This window comes from Aulonocara sp. 'chitande type north' Nkhata Bay, unplaced genomic scaffold, assembly GCF_057382095.1.
Source record: "Aulonocara sp. 'chitande type north' Nkhata Bay isolate Kocher_YH1m ecotype deep benthic unplaced genomic scaffold, A_spYH_male_GT1.1 unmapped_scaffold_21, whole genome shotgun sequence".
Lineage (NCBI taxonomy): Eukaryota > Metazoa > Chordata > Actinopteri > Cichliformes > Cichlidae > Aulonocara > Aulonocara sp. 'chitande type north' Nkhata Bay.
The window spans coordinates 4,505-18,997 of record NW_028234353.1 but is presented as its reverse complement, the minus strand read 5'-3'; the positions used below and the strand labels follow the sequence as shown (position 1 = coordinate 18,997).

The 14,493-nt window shown below is 40.5% G+C and overlaps 1 protein-coding gene across 3 annotated transcripts; it reads left to right on the top strand.

The window, feature by feature from the left end:
* The first annotated feature begins 1,589 nt into the window (after positions 1 to 1,589).
* On the top strand, positions 1,590 to 13,640 carry LOC147300637 (uncharacterized). 3 transcript variants are annotated; one of them, XM_086285036.1, is made up of 5 exons: positions 1,590 to 3,903; positions 9,118 to 9,595; positions 10,276 to 10,344; positions 10,511 to 10,644; positions 12,587 to 13,042. In XM_086285036.1, the coding sequence occupies exons 2-5, from the start codon at positions 9,119 to 9,121 to the stop codon at positions 12,828 to 12,830; spliced, it is 924 nt and encodes a 307-aa protein (XP_086141162.1). In that variant the 5' UTR covers positions 1,590 to 3,903; position 9,118; the 3' UTR covers positions 12,831 to 13,042. The 3 variants fall into 3 exon arrangements, with proteins under 3 accessions (XP_086141162.1, XP_086141163.1, XP_086141164.1); XM_086285037.1 differs by lacking the exon at positions 1,590 to 3,903 and having other exon boundaries at positions 6,584 to 9,595; XM_086285038.1 differs by lacking the exons at positions 1,590 to 3,903; positions 12,587 to 13,042 and adding an exon at positions 13,422 to 13,640 and having other exon boundaries at positions 9,092 to 9,595; positions 10,511 to 10,663.
* Positions 13,641 to 14,493: the final 853 nt, after the last annotated feature.

Genomic DNA, 14,493 nt, shown 5'->3' with positions numbered 1-14,493 from the left:
GATTTGCCCTTGCACAACATTGAGGAGCTAAACAATGCAGAGCCAGCTCTTCAATCACAAGAGGCAAATAAGGCAATGGTAAGTATATAAAGGTTATGTACACTTTGTAACTATAAAGTGTAGTAGCTGTCAGATGTGATTTAAATACATAACAACGGCCTGTTGGTTAAACACACAAGCACTTGCATACACATTTAAGACATGAGACACGCTAATTCCATCTCTTAAAATGTGTCTATAGGTGAGACGCTTTGCCTTGATTGGAGCCTGACGCAGCAGTTAGGGGCAAACTCTATGTCCGAGTTAGTCTTTGCACAAGCAGTGCAGAAATGGCTCCGATACGCCCCAGATTGTTTGGGTGGTGCAGGACGCACATCATGCAAAAAATTACAAACTTCTGTGAATCATATAAACGTAAATAGGAAACTGTCTTTTAATAAAGTATTTAGCAAACGAAACATGCCTATTGACCTTTTTTTGTTTATTTTTTTTCTCTGTTACATCACATGCAATGCTTTCTTATTTTAGGATAATAGTATTGACATGATACATTGTGAGACATTTGGGTTTTTTTTATAAAGGGTGTCCAATTTAAGGAATAAGTACAATTATGTGTTTAGGTGGTTGAAGTATTGATGGAAACATGCAGTAGTTTAGTATTGGTTAAAATACCTATAAAGAAAGGTAGATTTCCAGTCATGATTTAACTGTTGTTTTAATAAAAAGCAAATATGCGAAAGAGGTGGAAAATCAACACCATAGCTCAACAGTGTTTCAATATCAGAATCTGACATTGTTTCAATGTCAACAGTATTAGAAAATACAACGTTGAATCAACGTCAGGTTTCAACATTGATTCAACATCAAAACCTGACGTTGTTTCAACGTTAAAAAAGGGTGCAAGAGTGACGTTAGGTCAACGTCACACTTCAACGTTGAATCAATGACACAGCCTGATATTGACTCAACATTGTTTCAATGTTTCCTTGCTATCTGGGAAAGTAGATATTTCATTTAAGGGAGGAAACACTACGAATATGCAAAAGCATTTGCTCACAAAACACGCAATGACCTTAAATGAATGTCATGTTTTTAATTCCGCTCCGGATTCGTGAATCTCAACCCAGCACGTCCTCTCCCGTTAATGCGGCAGGTAAATAATCAACTAACATTGCATATTATGTTAGCGCGATCTGCCTTATTACAAAACCTGCCATTACTGTGCATTTAGGTGACCATGATGAGAGAGACAGACAGAGTCTGGCTGGCTCAGATGGTAGCAGTTCTTGCTGCAGTCTACCGGTCGCGTCTCCTTTCAGGCCATGATAGACGAATGTCACGAGCAGTGACTAAGTTTGTGGTAAAAGGCTTGCACAGTAGTGATGCGAACGAAATGGCTCTTAGAGCCGGCTCTTTGACGTGAACGACGCGAGCCGGCTCCTTATCGCGAGCCGTCACGTGGGTTGTATTTTTTTTTCTTCTCTCACCCTCTCTCTCTCTCGCACTTTTTTTCCGCTTCACTCTGCACGCGAGCCTTGTGCTTTATACAGAGGGGGGAGGGGCGGTAGTTACACTCAGTAGCACACGAACAGAGCCAGAGGGAGAGAGAGAGAAAGAGAGCCAGGGACAACAACATCACATTAGAAAGGTATAGTAATCATCCACAACTATTTTCGGTTGCAGATGATAAAGGATTCAAAAAGTTTATTCATGTAGGTACATATGGCAGAGAATATGCATGTTCTTTTTGTTTTCATATTATAATTTATATTTAATTGTGTTGTGGTTTGCAGTGTTTTGTGTTGTTTTCACTTTAAATTTGTAAAAGGAAAAAGCTGAAAATTTAAATAGTTAAAAGTTGAAATGTGAATAGTTTGATTTTTGTATTATATGATTTATTTATTACATTTTATGTGGAGTGAATAAATAAAAGTATATTTACGGTGGCCCCTAGAGACAAAGCACATACAAACTTCAAATCACGTACGAACTCTGAAGCATGTACAAACTCCAAAACACGTAAAAACTCCAAAACACGTACAAACTCCGAAGCACGTAAAAACTCAGAAGCACATAAAAACTCAAAACACGTACAAAAGACAACAGAAGTGCTCCAGGATGCTAGGCGCAGTGTTGAGCCTTTGTTATCTTGTGGCTACACAAGCCAGCAAGTACCAACGACCGGATTTGGTGTGTGGTAATAACAGGTAAATGAACTTTTTTTTAAAATTATTTGAATATATATATGAGTGCCTGTGTATAAATACACAAACAATACACACATGCTTTCAATTGTGTAATTTAAGTGATCTAGTAGCTTTGCTTTGGAAATTCAGTTCATGCTAGAAATGTGTGTTGGAGTTTGTACGTGTTTTGTCTCTAGGTGACACCGCATATATTTATATATAAACATATATAAATAAAACCACTTTTTTTACGTTAGTAATTCCTTTTGTGCATAATTTTATATTATTGTTAATAATAAATTAATTAAAGCAACAAAACAATCTGAAGAGCCGGTTCGGAGCCGAAAGAGCCGGCTCTTTTTAGTGAGCCGAACCGAAAATCTCTAAAAAGAGCCGGAAATCACTATTATGTGATAGACTGGCACCCTAACCAGGGTGTACCCTATAACTTCTGCGTTATGCCCCAGCCCTCCTGCAACCTGTAAATCCATTGAATTTTGTATGTTAACCAAAATCTAGACTTTGCTGAATATTATGTAATATGAAGACAACATGCAGTGTTTAAGTGACCAAGTAGAATTGGGTAAAAGTTACTGAATAGTGTTGGAATAAAATGACAAAATTGTGAATGATTGAAATATTCCAAGAGCTTAACTTGCTTCATCTAAACATGTTTCAATCACGTTTTATAAACACAAAATGCACAGGTTTATGAATATGAATAAGTTGTGTCGATATAACACAGTTGTTTACGTTTCTCCCAAAGCAAAAAAAATTGTGTGCAACCAATGTACAGTACTGAATTAAGTAAATCCAACACGTTCACTTTTTCGGTGCACCCTGTACACCTGATGGCCAGTCCAGCTGTGATCAAACTGTATTAAAAAAGTAACTTCTCCTTATACTGTAGGGTCTTTCCCTTTGTCAGTACATGGAAGAAGTTTTCAGGCCCCTCTTCTGTGGAACCAGCTTCCAGTTTGGATTCGGGAGACAGACACTATCTCTACTTTCAAGATTAGGCTTAAAACTTTCCTTTTTGCTAAAGCATATAATTAGGGCTGGACCAGGTGATCCTGAATCCTCCCTTAGTTATGCTGCAATAGACGTAGGCTGCCGGGGGATTCCCATGATGCATTGAGTTTTTCCTTTCCAGTCACCTTTCTCACTCACTATGTATTAACAGACCTCTCTGCATTGAATCATATCTGTTATTAACCTCTGTCTCTCTTCCACAGCATGTCTTTTATCCTGTCTTCCTTCTCTCACCCCAACCGGTCGCAGCAGATGGCCGCCCCTCCCTGAGCCTGGTTCTGCCGGAGGTTTCTTCCTGTTAAAAGGGAGTTTTTCCTTCCCACTGTCGCCAAAGTGCTTGCTCATAGGGGGTCATATGATTGTTGGGTTTTTCTCTGTATCTATGAAGCGCCTTGAGGCAACTTTTGTTGTGATTTGGCGCTATATAAATAAAATTGAATTGAATTGAAAAAAGAAATTAATGAGAAGCAAAACATTTTTCTTAATAAAAAAAACCCATATTGCATATTTGCATGAAGACCGTTCCAGCCAATGGGGTTTTGTTGATAAAATTATTCTCTGTGATTGGTGGCTCCATGGCCACCAGCACAGTGAGAAGAGGTTTAAAAAGGTCCCAGCACAGCATTCACTGCAAGCAGAATGACAGTAATGGCTCGTCTGTTCCTCCTTCTCCTTCTGTGGGTTGGTGAGTCAACTATTGCACTTATTCCATATGTGTGTGTTTGCGTGTGTTCTTTTTAAACTATTCTTCAGGTAATCACATATCTGTGTAACCAAGCCAAGTTAAACAATCTTTTATTAAGTCTTGCTGTCATGGTTCCAGGCTTCTGTGCCTTAGTGGTTTTGTTTATTATTAGAATTTTTAGTTTGGGGGATTATTTACAGCTGTTCTGGTAAATTATTTTCAGAACAGCTTCTTGTTCATTTTCCTTAGTGATGTGTCGGTCATGAACGAAATGGCTCTTAGAGCCGGTGTCAGGTTTATATTGATGATTGTCATTTTTGCTTATGTCGTTGACCCAGGGTTTTTGAGTTTATTATATTATTTTGTAATTTCCTGGTCCCACATCTCTGTTCCCTCTGTTGCAGTGCATGCGAGTCTGTGTCTTTAGTTCAGTCTGTGTCATGTTTCCTTTTTTATTTTGAAGGTCCTTGTCTGAGGTTAATGTATGTGGTTTCGCTTCCCCTTGTCTCATTAGGCCTGATTTGCCCCAGCTGTGTTTCCCTCCTGTTACCCATTCCCTGATTGCTCCCTCAGTGTATTTAAGCCCTGTGTTTCTTTGTGTCTGTGTCGTGATCTACCGTTTACCTAGCTGTGTGTTCTGTCAGTCCTCTGGTGTAAGGGTATTTTGATATTTTCCAGTTATGTTATATTTGAGTTTAACATTAAAGCTGTTTTGAGTTCATATCTGTCTCCGGAGTCTGCACCTTGGGTCCTATTTAGTGATGGTGAGATGAAGCCTCATGATGAACTGAAGCTTCCCATCCAACTGGTCGACTCATGGTTCGAAGCATTGTGATGATTCATTTGCTCTACTGCGCCATCAAGTGGACAATTCAAGTGAAACGGGCTCAATGATTATAATGATGTGATGTGTAAACCGCTAAACCGAATAAATAAATTGTTTTTCATGGTTATTTATCCTGAATATTGTCTCAGTATGTCTGATACAAAAGAGAAAGTGGAAACTATCAGTACACAGTTTTTGGGATGATTGTGTAACTGCGTAATCATTCTTATGTACATCTCAATAATGACACAAACTAGTGTGTGGCACTTCAAGTTGAATGAATAAAGGAATTACTATTGTTCATGACACCAATAACTGAACTCTAAATATTAGTTATATTTAATATTATACTAATTTTATATTATATTAATTTAATATTTGTGTATAATAAATTGGCAGCTTAACACAGGAATGTACATGGAAACAAAAAGGGAGGGAGTTGTGATGTGAATGTGCTTGTATAACAGTGCTCATGACACTAGGGAAAAGTTTTCATTTGTTTTTATTCAAAAATAGCAGCTTTCCCACAGTGCTGGGCTTAAGACGGTTCCTCTTTTTTGAGAGGATTTCTCCTGCTTTTGAAAATATCCTCTCACAGGGCACAGATGAAGCAGGGGTTGCAAGAAAAACCACAGCAAGTTTATACAAGTTTGGATAAAGAAATTTGTGTCCAGTACTCCAGTAGCTATGTAACACGTACGTAATCCAATTCCACAACACGATGTGATGAGGGAATCAGCTGTGTTTTGCTGCCCATTTTATTTCGAATCTGGCGCAAACCGGTGAACCAGTTCCCGAATCAGTCATGTGGTACGGACTGCCCGCGAGGCCTCGAACGTCACTGCATACGTAATCAACGCAAGCCTCGATACGCGCTTCAGAAAAACGCCCCCGCGATTACCCGATGCGCGATTCGAAGCTTCGACACACAGGACACATCACTAGTCCTATTCCTGTCTGCACACAGCCGCTCATAACAGAAGATCGCGACCATACTATGGACCCAGCAGACATTGAACTTCAGGAGTGACGCCGAGCAGCCTTTGCCCAGCTGGAGGAGGAACTCCGCTGGAAGCCATGGCTCACCCCTGACATCGGGCGCATTTTCCATGGCACTCGGCTGGCTCTCGGCGGTCCCCGGAGCTGCCGGAAGTCTCCACCTGTTGCTCCGCTGGCACTCAAGATGCGGCCGCTTCAGTTGGGAGTCCTCCGCGTGGCTTCAGGCGCTCACGCTTCATCCTCAGCGTCACCGTTCTGTGCACCGGAGGTTCAGTTGCTCACGCCGCCAGCTACCTCTGCTCAAAGGAAACGGCGCTCACGTCACCGTCATATGGACATGTCTGAGCAACCTCCGGTGGTGAGTCAAAAGGACTACACTTTCCACACTCCACCTGAGCTGTTAAACAGTAAAGACTATGAACTTACCTCAGACACTTTCGGGATTTCTTTTCTCGACGAGGATTTGGATTGGGAGGCCAGTTTTGGTTTGAATCCTCCCACGCTAGTTCATCACAATAAGCATTCGTCTGGGATTTTTAGTTCGAGGTCTGCTCGTTGGGGTGGGAACAAGCTAAAACCCAAGTTTGCCGAGTCTGTTTTTTTCTGAGACTGTGAACACTGCTAAACCTAAGACTACACAGACTGTTAAACGTGGTGGGAAAGGGTCGTCACCTATTTTTGATGGTCCGGTTTTCATTGAGCCTGCTCCTTTGCCTTCCTGTGCTCCTCCGCCCAGGGCGGCTGTAGTCCAGCAGTCTCCTGCACCTGTATCTGTTCCTCGGGTGAGGGGGGGGGGGGCGGCGGCGGCCCAGCAGGGCCCAGTTTGTCCCTGCTCCAGTTTCCAGGCCAGCTGAGGCTCCGCTAGCCTCTGCGCCCGTAACTACTCCGCGGGTGGGGAGTAGCCTGAGTTGTCCTCAGGCTCGGTAGGCTCGGAAAACACTGCACGTGAAAGCGCATCAAATACGACTTTTTTGACCCTATGCGACACTTATCCGATCATGGCATGACAGTGTGAACAGCACAAATGCAATATTTTCAAATCCGATCTGGGTCACTTTCGTATGTGGTACTGAATCCGATACATATCTGATGTTTTAGAAAGCGACTGCTGTTTGAACGGTCATGTCGCATTAAATCAGTCTTTTACGTCACTGACACAAGACAGATGCCAATTATCAGCGCTGGAGAAGCGCCCAATAAGACATCGCGAACACTACCTGGCCATCCAGTGTAGATGTTAGTGAAACTGTTTGGAAGACAACGTTGGAGAAACGTGAACATTTTTATTTATAATGTATAATCTGCAGATTCTGACAGAAATCTGCAACTATCATTTGAAGCACCGATGCTCTCTAAAACAGCAATAAGGATAATTATTTTGTCATTTACATTATGTAAATAACTTAAAGCAAAAATTGGGAAACGTAAAGTCCGAAACAAGTCTTTATATTAAGGGCCATCAGTCAAACCATACTGTTTTCTACAGTCATTGGTCTAAACAGAGCGCGTTGTGTGTGACGTCTTGTTTTGCGAATGCGGGCCGCTTTGAGGGTTCACACGGGAGCGCATTTGCTGTCACATTTTATTTGTAGTGTGAACAAGAAGACAAAAAAATCAGATTTGATCAAAATATCAGAATTGAGCATTAAGACCTGCAGTGTGAACGTAGCCTAAATGCATCACTGTGCTGAGTATACATGTCGGCACGACGTGGTGGTGTAAAAAAGGTGGATCCACCTCAAAGTTCGACTTCTCAGTATTACTTTAAAAAAATGGTTCAAGTGCTTTGAATAATTTATATGACTTGGAAAAAAATGAGCATAGCTAAGGATATTAGTGCTAAGTCATGATTTTCTCAGAATGTTGCTGCTGCTCGCTGACTTTAGCTAACAGCAATTCCTGTATTTGATTCATGTTAAGTACATTTATGTCCTTAATCTTTAATTTTTTTATTAAACATCCTCATCTTGTATACAGTGGCTTGCAAAAGTATTCGGCCCCCTTGAACTTTCCCACATTTTGTCACATTACAGCCACAAACATGAATCAATTTTATTGGAATTCCACGTGAAAGACCAACACAAAGTGGTGTACACGTGAGAAGTGGAACGAAAATCATACATGATTCCAAACAGTTTTTACAAATAAATGACTGCAAAGTGGGGTGTGCGTAATTATTCAGCCCGCTTTGGTCTGAGTGCAGTCAGTTGCCCACAGACATTGCCTGATGAGTGCTAATGAGTAAATAGAGTGCACGTGTGTGTAATCTAATGTCAGTACAAATACAGCTGCTCTGTGACGGCCTCAGAGGTTGTCTAAGAGAATATTGGGAGCAACAACACCATGAAGGGATAAAGTTATTGAGAAATGTAAAGCAGGCTTTACATTTACAAGTCATACTAACTTTGACATATATTTTTATATGAATTGAAAACTTTCTGTCTGTACATAATTCCAACAGATTTTACGAGGTTGTAAGCTCACGTAGCCAAAACTCCAATAATGCTAACAAGCTTTCACCATTTCATTGGTCTGGTGATGCAACTACATAATGTGTTTTTAACAGACCCTAAACAACACCCTTTCAATGAACAGCAAGACACTTGACCCTACCGCCTACTGGTGTTGGCCAGAGGGGCCGATGGCGCGATATGGCAGCCTCGCTTCTGTCAGTCTGCCCCAGGGCAGCTGTGGCTACAACTGTAGCTGCCTCCACCAGTGTGTGAATGTGAGAGTGAATGAATTGTGGCATTGTAAAGCGCTTTGGGTGCCTTGAAAAGCACTATATAAATCCAATCCATTATTAATGTGTGTGTGGGGTGGGGTTCAAAGTATACTGAAACAACAAACAATTTAGGCATTTCAATAAAGTTACATTATCTCTGCTCTTTACAAGTTCAAAGCCACAGACCAAATTGTGAATAGAACTGTAATTTCACTGTTTCACTTCAGCAGCATCAATCTTTGCACAGATAATCTTCATATGAGGATTTCATGTTTATTGTCAAAGGAGATTATATGCTAGAAAATACAAAAAATAAATGAATAACAGTTTGGTGAGAAAAATATTGAGTTTGAGTTCAGTCCCAAGTTACTTTCACCAACTTGTCTCTGCTGTAATATTTGGATTAATTCAATGAAGTCTTAGAACTGTTAGCTTTATTTTAAAACCAACATTGTATAATATCAAAAAATACTTTTAGACAGGCCTGTGTTTTTGGCCTGTCATTTTTAAGCAGGAACCTCAGAAAGGTATTTATGAGTTTTGTTTGACATCAGAAAGTAAAAAGACTGCACAAAAGCTACACGTGTTACCATATTATATGACCCTTGCTATAACAGAAATGTATTAACCCCTTAATATTTTTTGTGTTGCTTTTTTTTTTCAGAATGGCTTTGACAAAGCTTCTGAACAACCGCCCTGACACGCCATATTCCCGGCCACCCCCACTGCACATGAAAATTTTAAAGTCCTGTGACCAGCTAAGGGTCACAAGCTGGGACTTCAAAGATGGAACACCAACACCTCTAATGACAAAGAAGAACACCATTGCGGCGATCACCAATGGCCAGACTGTGACAAAGATCACAATGTTTGAAGAATATGCCTCTAAAGTCCAGCTCGGGGGGTCATACATTATGAGAGGCCATGAACTCAGTGGCACAGGCCCCCCTTACAACATCAGTATCACAGCCAGGACACAATTTTTTATTTTTTTTTATTTTTTTAGGGCACCGACCCTAAGTGTGAGGGAAGGTCTTGTAAAAGAAGCAGAGGATCTTCTGCATCCTCTTGTTCCTCTCACCCCACTCAAGATGAGCTCCACACATGAGGGACTCATGACAGTTCAAGGGGAGGTGGTGGAGGTAAGTACTTGTGGTTCCATCAGAATTTACATGGATTTAGGTTTCCAAATAACCCATTATTGCCAGTATTTTTTACAGTTAAAATTTTGGTTTTTGCTGTCAAGCAGAGACTAAATTCTGTTAAGATTGTTAAGCACAATTTTTAAAAAATATTTACCTCAGACCATTTCTGATATTTTTGCAGCCAGTTTGCATTGTGCCTGCGTACATTTGTGTTGTAAGGGCTAGATTTTAATGAACAGTCTCTACTTGATAATAAAAACAAACAGAATAATTATTTTATACACTGCTGTATATAAATTCACACAAGGCTTCATCTAAATATATCCTTTATAATAAAAATAAAAGCAGATACAACAGAAATGGTCAAAAAGTACCCTGAATTGGGCATAATGGAAAACAAATAGATTTTGTATACCTGAAACTGGCAAACTTTTCATTTAAGTTGCAAAATGTATTGTTTACAGAAGGATTTCCTACAACCTGTTTCATAATCACAGTATATGAAAAACATCCTAATAACCGATACAGATAAAACTGCTTCTGATAAGATAAATGGCATGTGCAGAATACTTAACAACAACCATAACATAATCTAAACAGATTACTGAAGAAATAAAATCCTATCACAGATAACTACACTGACTATTACTGACATTAAATTTCAATTTTCTTTTCAGTTTTCTGCTGTAAAGAAGGTGCTGTTGGGAAAACAACATGTTCCCCTTAAAAACCTCCAGCTGAAGGAGGTAATGGTGCAATTTAAGTTTTATATTGAAAATGGTTAAACTAATGTGACAAATGTGACATTGCTGGTACAGAATGTATGAGGCTGTGAGCTTTTTTTTTTCTAGTTACTGGACTTGTTGTTATTTAATTAATGAATCTTTAATTCTGTCATGTTTGTGATTTCAGGATGGTTTTACCATGACAATCTGCCTCTGGAGGGAGGCAGCTGCTAACAACTTCAACGTGGGAGACCACATCAGCCTCTCTCACGTTAAGCAGAGACAGTCCTCATATGGCGTACAGCCTTTACACAGATTGAGGTATGAAGAAGCTTTGTTTGTCTTATCAACAAATGTTTAAAACTATGTTTTCAAATTTGACATAACATTATATATTATATTATCTTACACACACACACACACAAACACTACATATAGATAGATAGAAAAGTTCCCCCCTCGCCCCTGCGGGCGGTCAATCCTTCAAGCTCGGGTCCTCTACCAGAGGCCTGGGAGCTTGTGGGTCCTGCGCAGTATCTTAGCTGTTCCTAGGACTGCGCTCTTCTGGACAGAGATCTCTTCTGGATAGGGTTGCCAACTCCCTGAAAAATAAATAAGGGACACCTCGTGGCCAGGGCCGGGCGACCCAGTTGTCTTCACCCTTCCCAGTTTGGTGAATTTTCTAGCTCTTTTTTTGTGTGTGAAATTATTTTTTTAACCATTTGACTTGAAGTTGATTTAAGTAGATGCATATTCTATTCTTTGTGATATGAACACATGTGAAACAAATGATCATTTAGCCATTTATTTTTAGCTCAAAATGACATTAACACAATAAAACAGGTCTCTTTCTTAAACAGAAGCCTGTCATGCTTAACTTTTGAGAATATAAGTAAATCTTTCTTTAAAAGAACTCTGTCCTGCTTAACTTAAAATTATAGAAAACAATAGAAGGAAAAATATTCTTGTAACAGTGCACATTTAGTGCATTTAGTACAATTGGCTTCAGTTGAGGTATTATTTCAGCTTTTCTAAAGCTAATCAGCTGCTCCTGTTTGTAAACCCGCTTGTTCCCATGAATACGCATCATAACTCATCATCATTATTCATCTATGTTTTACTTTTATGTATTAGTCATCTATTTGTTGTAATCATCTATCCTTGCAGTTGTTTATTACACTAAATAAGTTATATTATCACACTTCTGGCCACATAGCGCTGATATTCACTGCACATGCCCATATTAACTTTTTCCAGCCAGGTGTTTTCCTTTTCCCATTCTTCCCTTTCTCTGGGGGAAACAAACATTGCTGCGCTAATGCTGGGCTCACACTGTGCGGTTTTAGGCCTATTTTGAGCCGATTTTTGAGTCGTGCGACCGATTTGGTGATCGGACCGATTTTGGCCTTCATCGTGCGTCGTGTAGTATACGTGGGGTAACGAGAAGCGATTAACACCTCGAGCAGCTCCCGATCATCAATCGCTCGTGAGGGTGTCACCACAGGCGCTCACACTGCTCACGCGCAAACACGTAAACGTCGGTGAAAAAGACGGAGCAGCACAGCTGTGCAGCGTGTGATCTGGACACAAGCGATGGAGGCACAACTTGTAGAACTTTGGAAAGCTCATCCGAGCCTTTTCGATGTGGCATCACAAAATTATCACGACCACAACAACCGTGGAAATAGTTGGATTTACACTGCTGCTCAATCACAGCTGCCTGATCATGTTTTTCATTAGCAATTTAGCAAAGTTGATGGTGGTGGTGTGTCTGTGTGAGTGAAAGACAGAGAGAGCGAGCGACAGATTTTCTGTTATAACCTTCATTTTATGGACGCACAGTGTGAGCACTCAGGTCGCATCAGAGCATCGGGCGGTATAGTGTGAGACCCTGCATCGTGACCTACCAACTTCTAACCCCTGCGAGTCAATCGTGCAGTTTGAGCAGGAGCTGAATAACGTGACTGAAAAAAATTGCACAGTGTCTGCCCAGCTTTAGGTGTACTGTCGTCCGAGACTTGCACCGCAGTGTCGGTGTTTGTTTCCCTGTTGGCCATGCTTCTTGTTGTGGTCATCTGTTGTCTTCCGGTATTTTCTCCGCAAGCGACCTTTCCTCGACCAGTGAGATGAGCGGTAATCTGAATTGTCATACTCGAATTGTCATAAGTTTTTCCTTTCCAGTCACCTTTCTCACTCACTATGTATTAATAGACCTCTCTGCATTGAATCATATCTGTTATTAACCTCTGTCTCTCTTCCACAGCATGTCTTTATCCTGTCTTCCTTCTCTCACCCCAACCGGTCGCAGCAGATGGCCGCCCCTCCCTGAGCCTGGTTCTGCCGGAGGTTTCTTCCTGTTAAAAGGGAGTTTTTCCTTCCCACTGTCGCCAAAGTGCTTGCTCATAGGGGGTCATATGATTGTTGGGTTTTTCTCTGTATCTATGAAGCGCCTTGAGGCGACTTTTGTTGTGATTTGGCGCTATATAAATAAAATTGAATTGAATTGAATAAGTGTGCTGTCAGCTCATTGGTCACAAAGCAGGAGAGGGGCTGGGAATTATGTTTTCAAACAAAGCGTTAATTCCATTAACATTTATAGACTACTTTTGATTCTCACTGTATTACGGGACAAAGTGCGTCCCTTATTAGCTCAATACGGGACGTGTACTTTTGTTTCGAAATACGGGACGATTCCGTATTTTAAGGGACGGTTGGCAACCCTACTTCTGGACAGAGATCCCGCACCACTATGTCCGGTTGGTTAGCTGTTCCCAGGACTGCGCACCACTAAGATATTGCGCAGAACCCTCAAGCTCCCAGGCCTCTGGTAGAGGACCCGAGCTTGAAGGATTGACCGCCCGCAGGGGCGAGTAGGGTTTTTTTTTTTTTTTTTTTGTTTCTCCAGGTGAACATGATTAACCATTTTGGAATTGACTTACCTGGATGATTCAGCATGCATCAAGACATAATGTGTGTATGTATGTGTCTTGGTGACTTAGTGAAACCACGTGATGACCATAGGTTTTCTTTTTTCTTGTTGGATAATAAAAAAAAACAACGTTTTCTGGGCTAAATGTGTGCCTATGCTGTGTCAACAGACAAAAGTCGAGGAGAGAGCTGACATCCTCATTGGTGTGGCCACGGCAGAAATGCCAAACCAGCTGGAGGTGTTGCTGGAGGATGGAAAGAGCCTGTTCATTCAAACTGGCCTGTGGAGTCTCTTTGATAAGGAACTGGAGGAGGCAGCAATCAAAGTTACTGTTAAAATTCAGGGAAAGCATATTGTACATATTCAAAAATATCAGTGCGAATAATTTAAGGAAAATATAAAGTTCCTTTGTTCACTTTGTTCTAAAATGTGACAGATTGTATTTTATAACTTAGGAAACAAAATTCATTCTTTTTATCAGTATTTATAATTTTTTATGACATTTTGTTAAGTTCTGTACTATAGTTAACAGTTTTAGTATTTTCCAGTGTTAAGTATTTGTATATTAAAAATTCTACATAATCTTATATTTGTGTTTTTAATTTTTAGAACACTGGAAGGCTATAAAATGTTTTTAAAAAAAGAAGAACAACAGCACAGTTCAAGACTTAATGTTGTATTTTGTAGATAAAAAAGGGGGCAGGTCTATAAACAATATTTGATTTGTACCTTTTGAAAAAGCCAACAAATTCAATGCCAATACAGCCAAACTCAGGAGATCAGTTAGGAGCACAGCTGAGCAAAGGTGATTCCAAAAAAATGGAGAGAAACTCTGCCATGCAGTGCCATGCTGAGCAGACTGGTTTACAGCCACAAGAGAGACTCAGTGTTCACAGATCATAAAATCTTCAGGGAGCAAAGCTCTCAGAGAAGCTATAATGCAATCCACAGATAGAATACAGTCAATAAGCTCCAAGTGAAATGTTAAACAGTGCATGGATAGCTTTTTGTTCAGCTTTTTCTTCGTATCCTTTTTCCCCCTTTCTAAAGTCTCTTCAGAGGCTTTGCAATTTGTCAAACAGCAGCTGGTAAAAAGGCTTTTGCAGTGAGGCAGGGAGCCTGTTCAAACCAGATTATGCTTGATTTGATGACTGCAGAGAACTTGGGGCTGACAGCTCAGATTCGGATCGGTTCTCCCTTGAAAAGGCATTAGTGTGTTCTGTCATGGCAGGATTTCTGTT

Coding starts and splice junctions, on each gene's coding strand:
- LOC147300637 (XM_086285036.1), top strand. CDS start 9,119: ATGGCTTTGACAAAGCTTCTGAACAACCGCCCTGACACGCCATATTCC. Junction 10,345..10,510: donor AAAACCTCCAGCTGAAGGAG/GTAATGGTGCAA, acceptor TTGTGATTTCAG/GATGGTTTTACCATGACAAT. Junction 10,645..12,586: donor CAGCCTTTACACAGATTGAG/GTATGAAGAAGC, acceptor TCTCTTCCACAG/CATGTCTTTATCCTGTCTTC.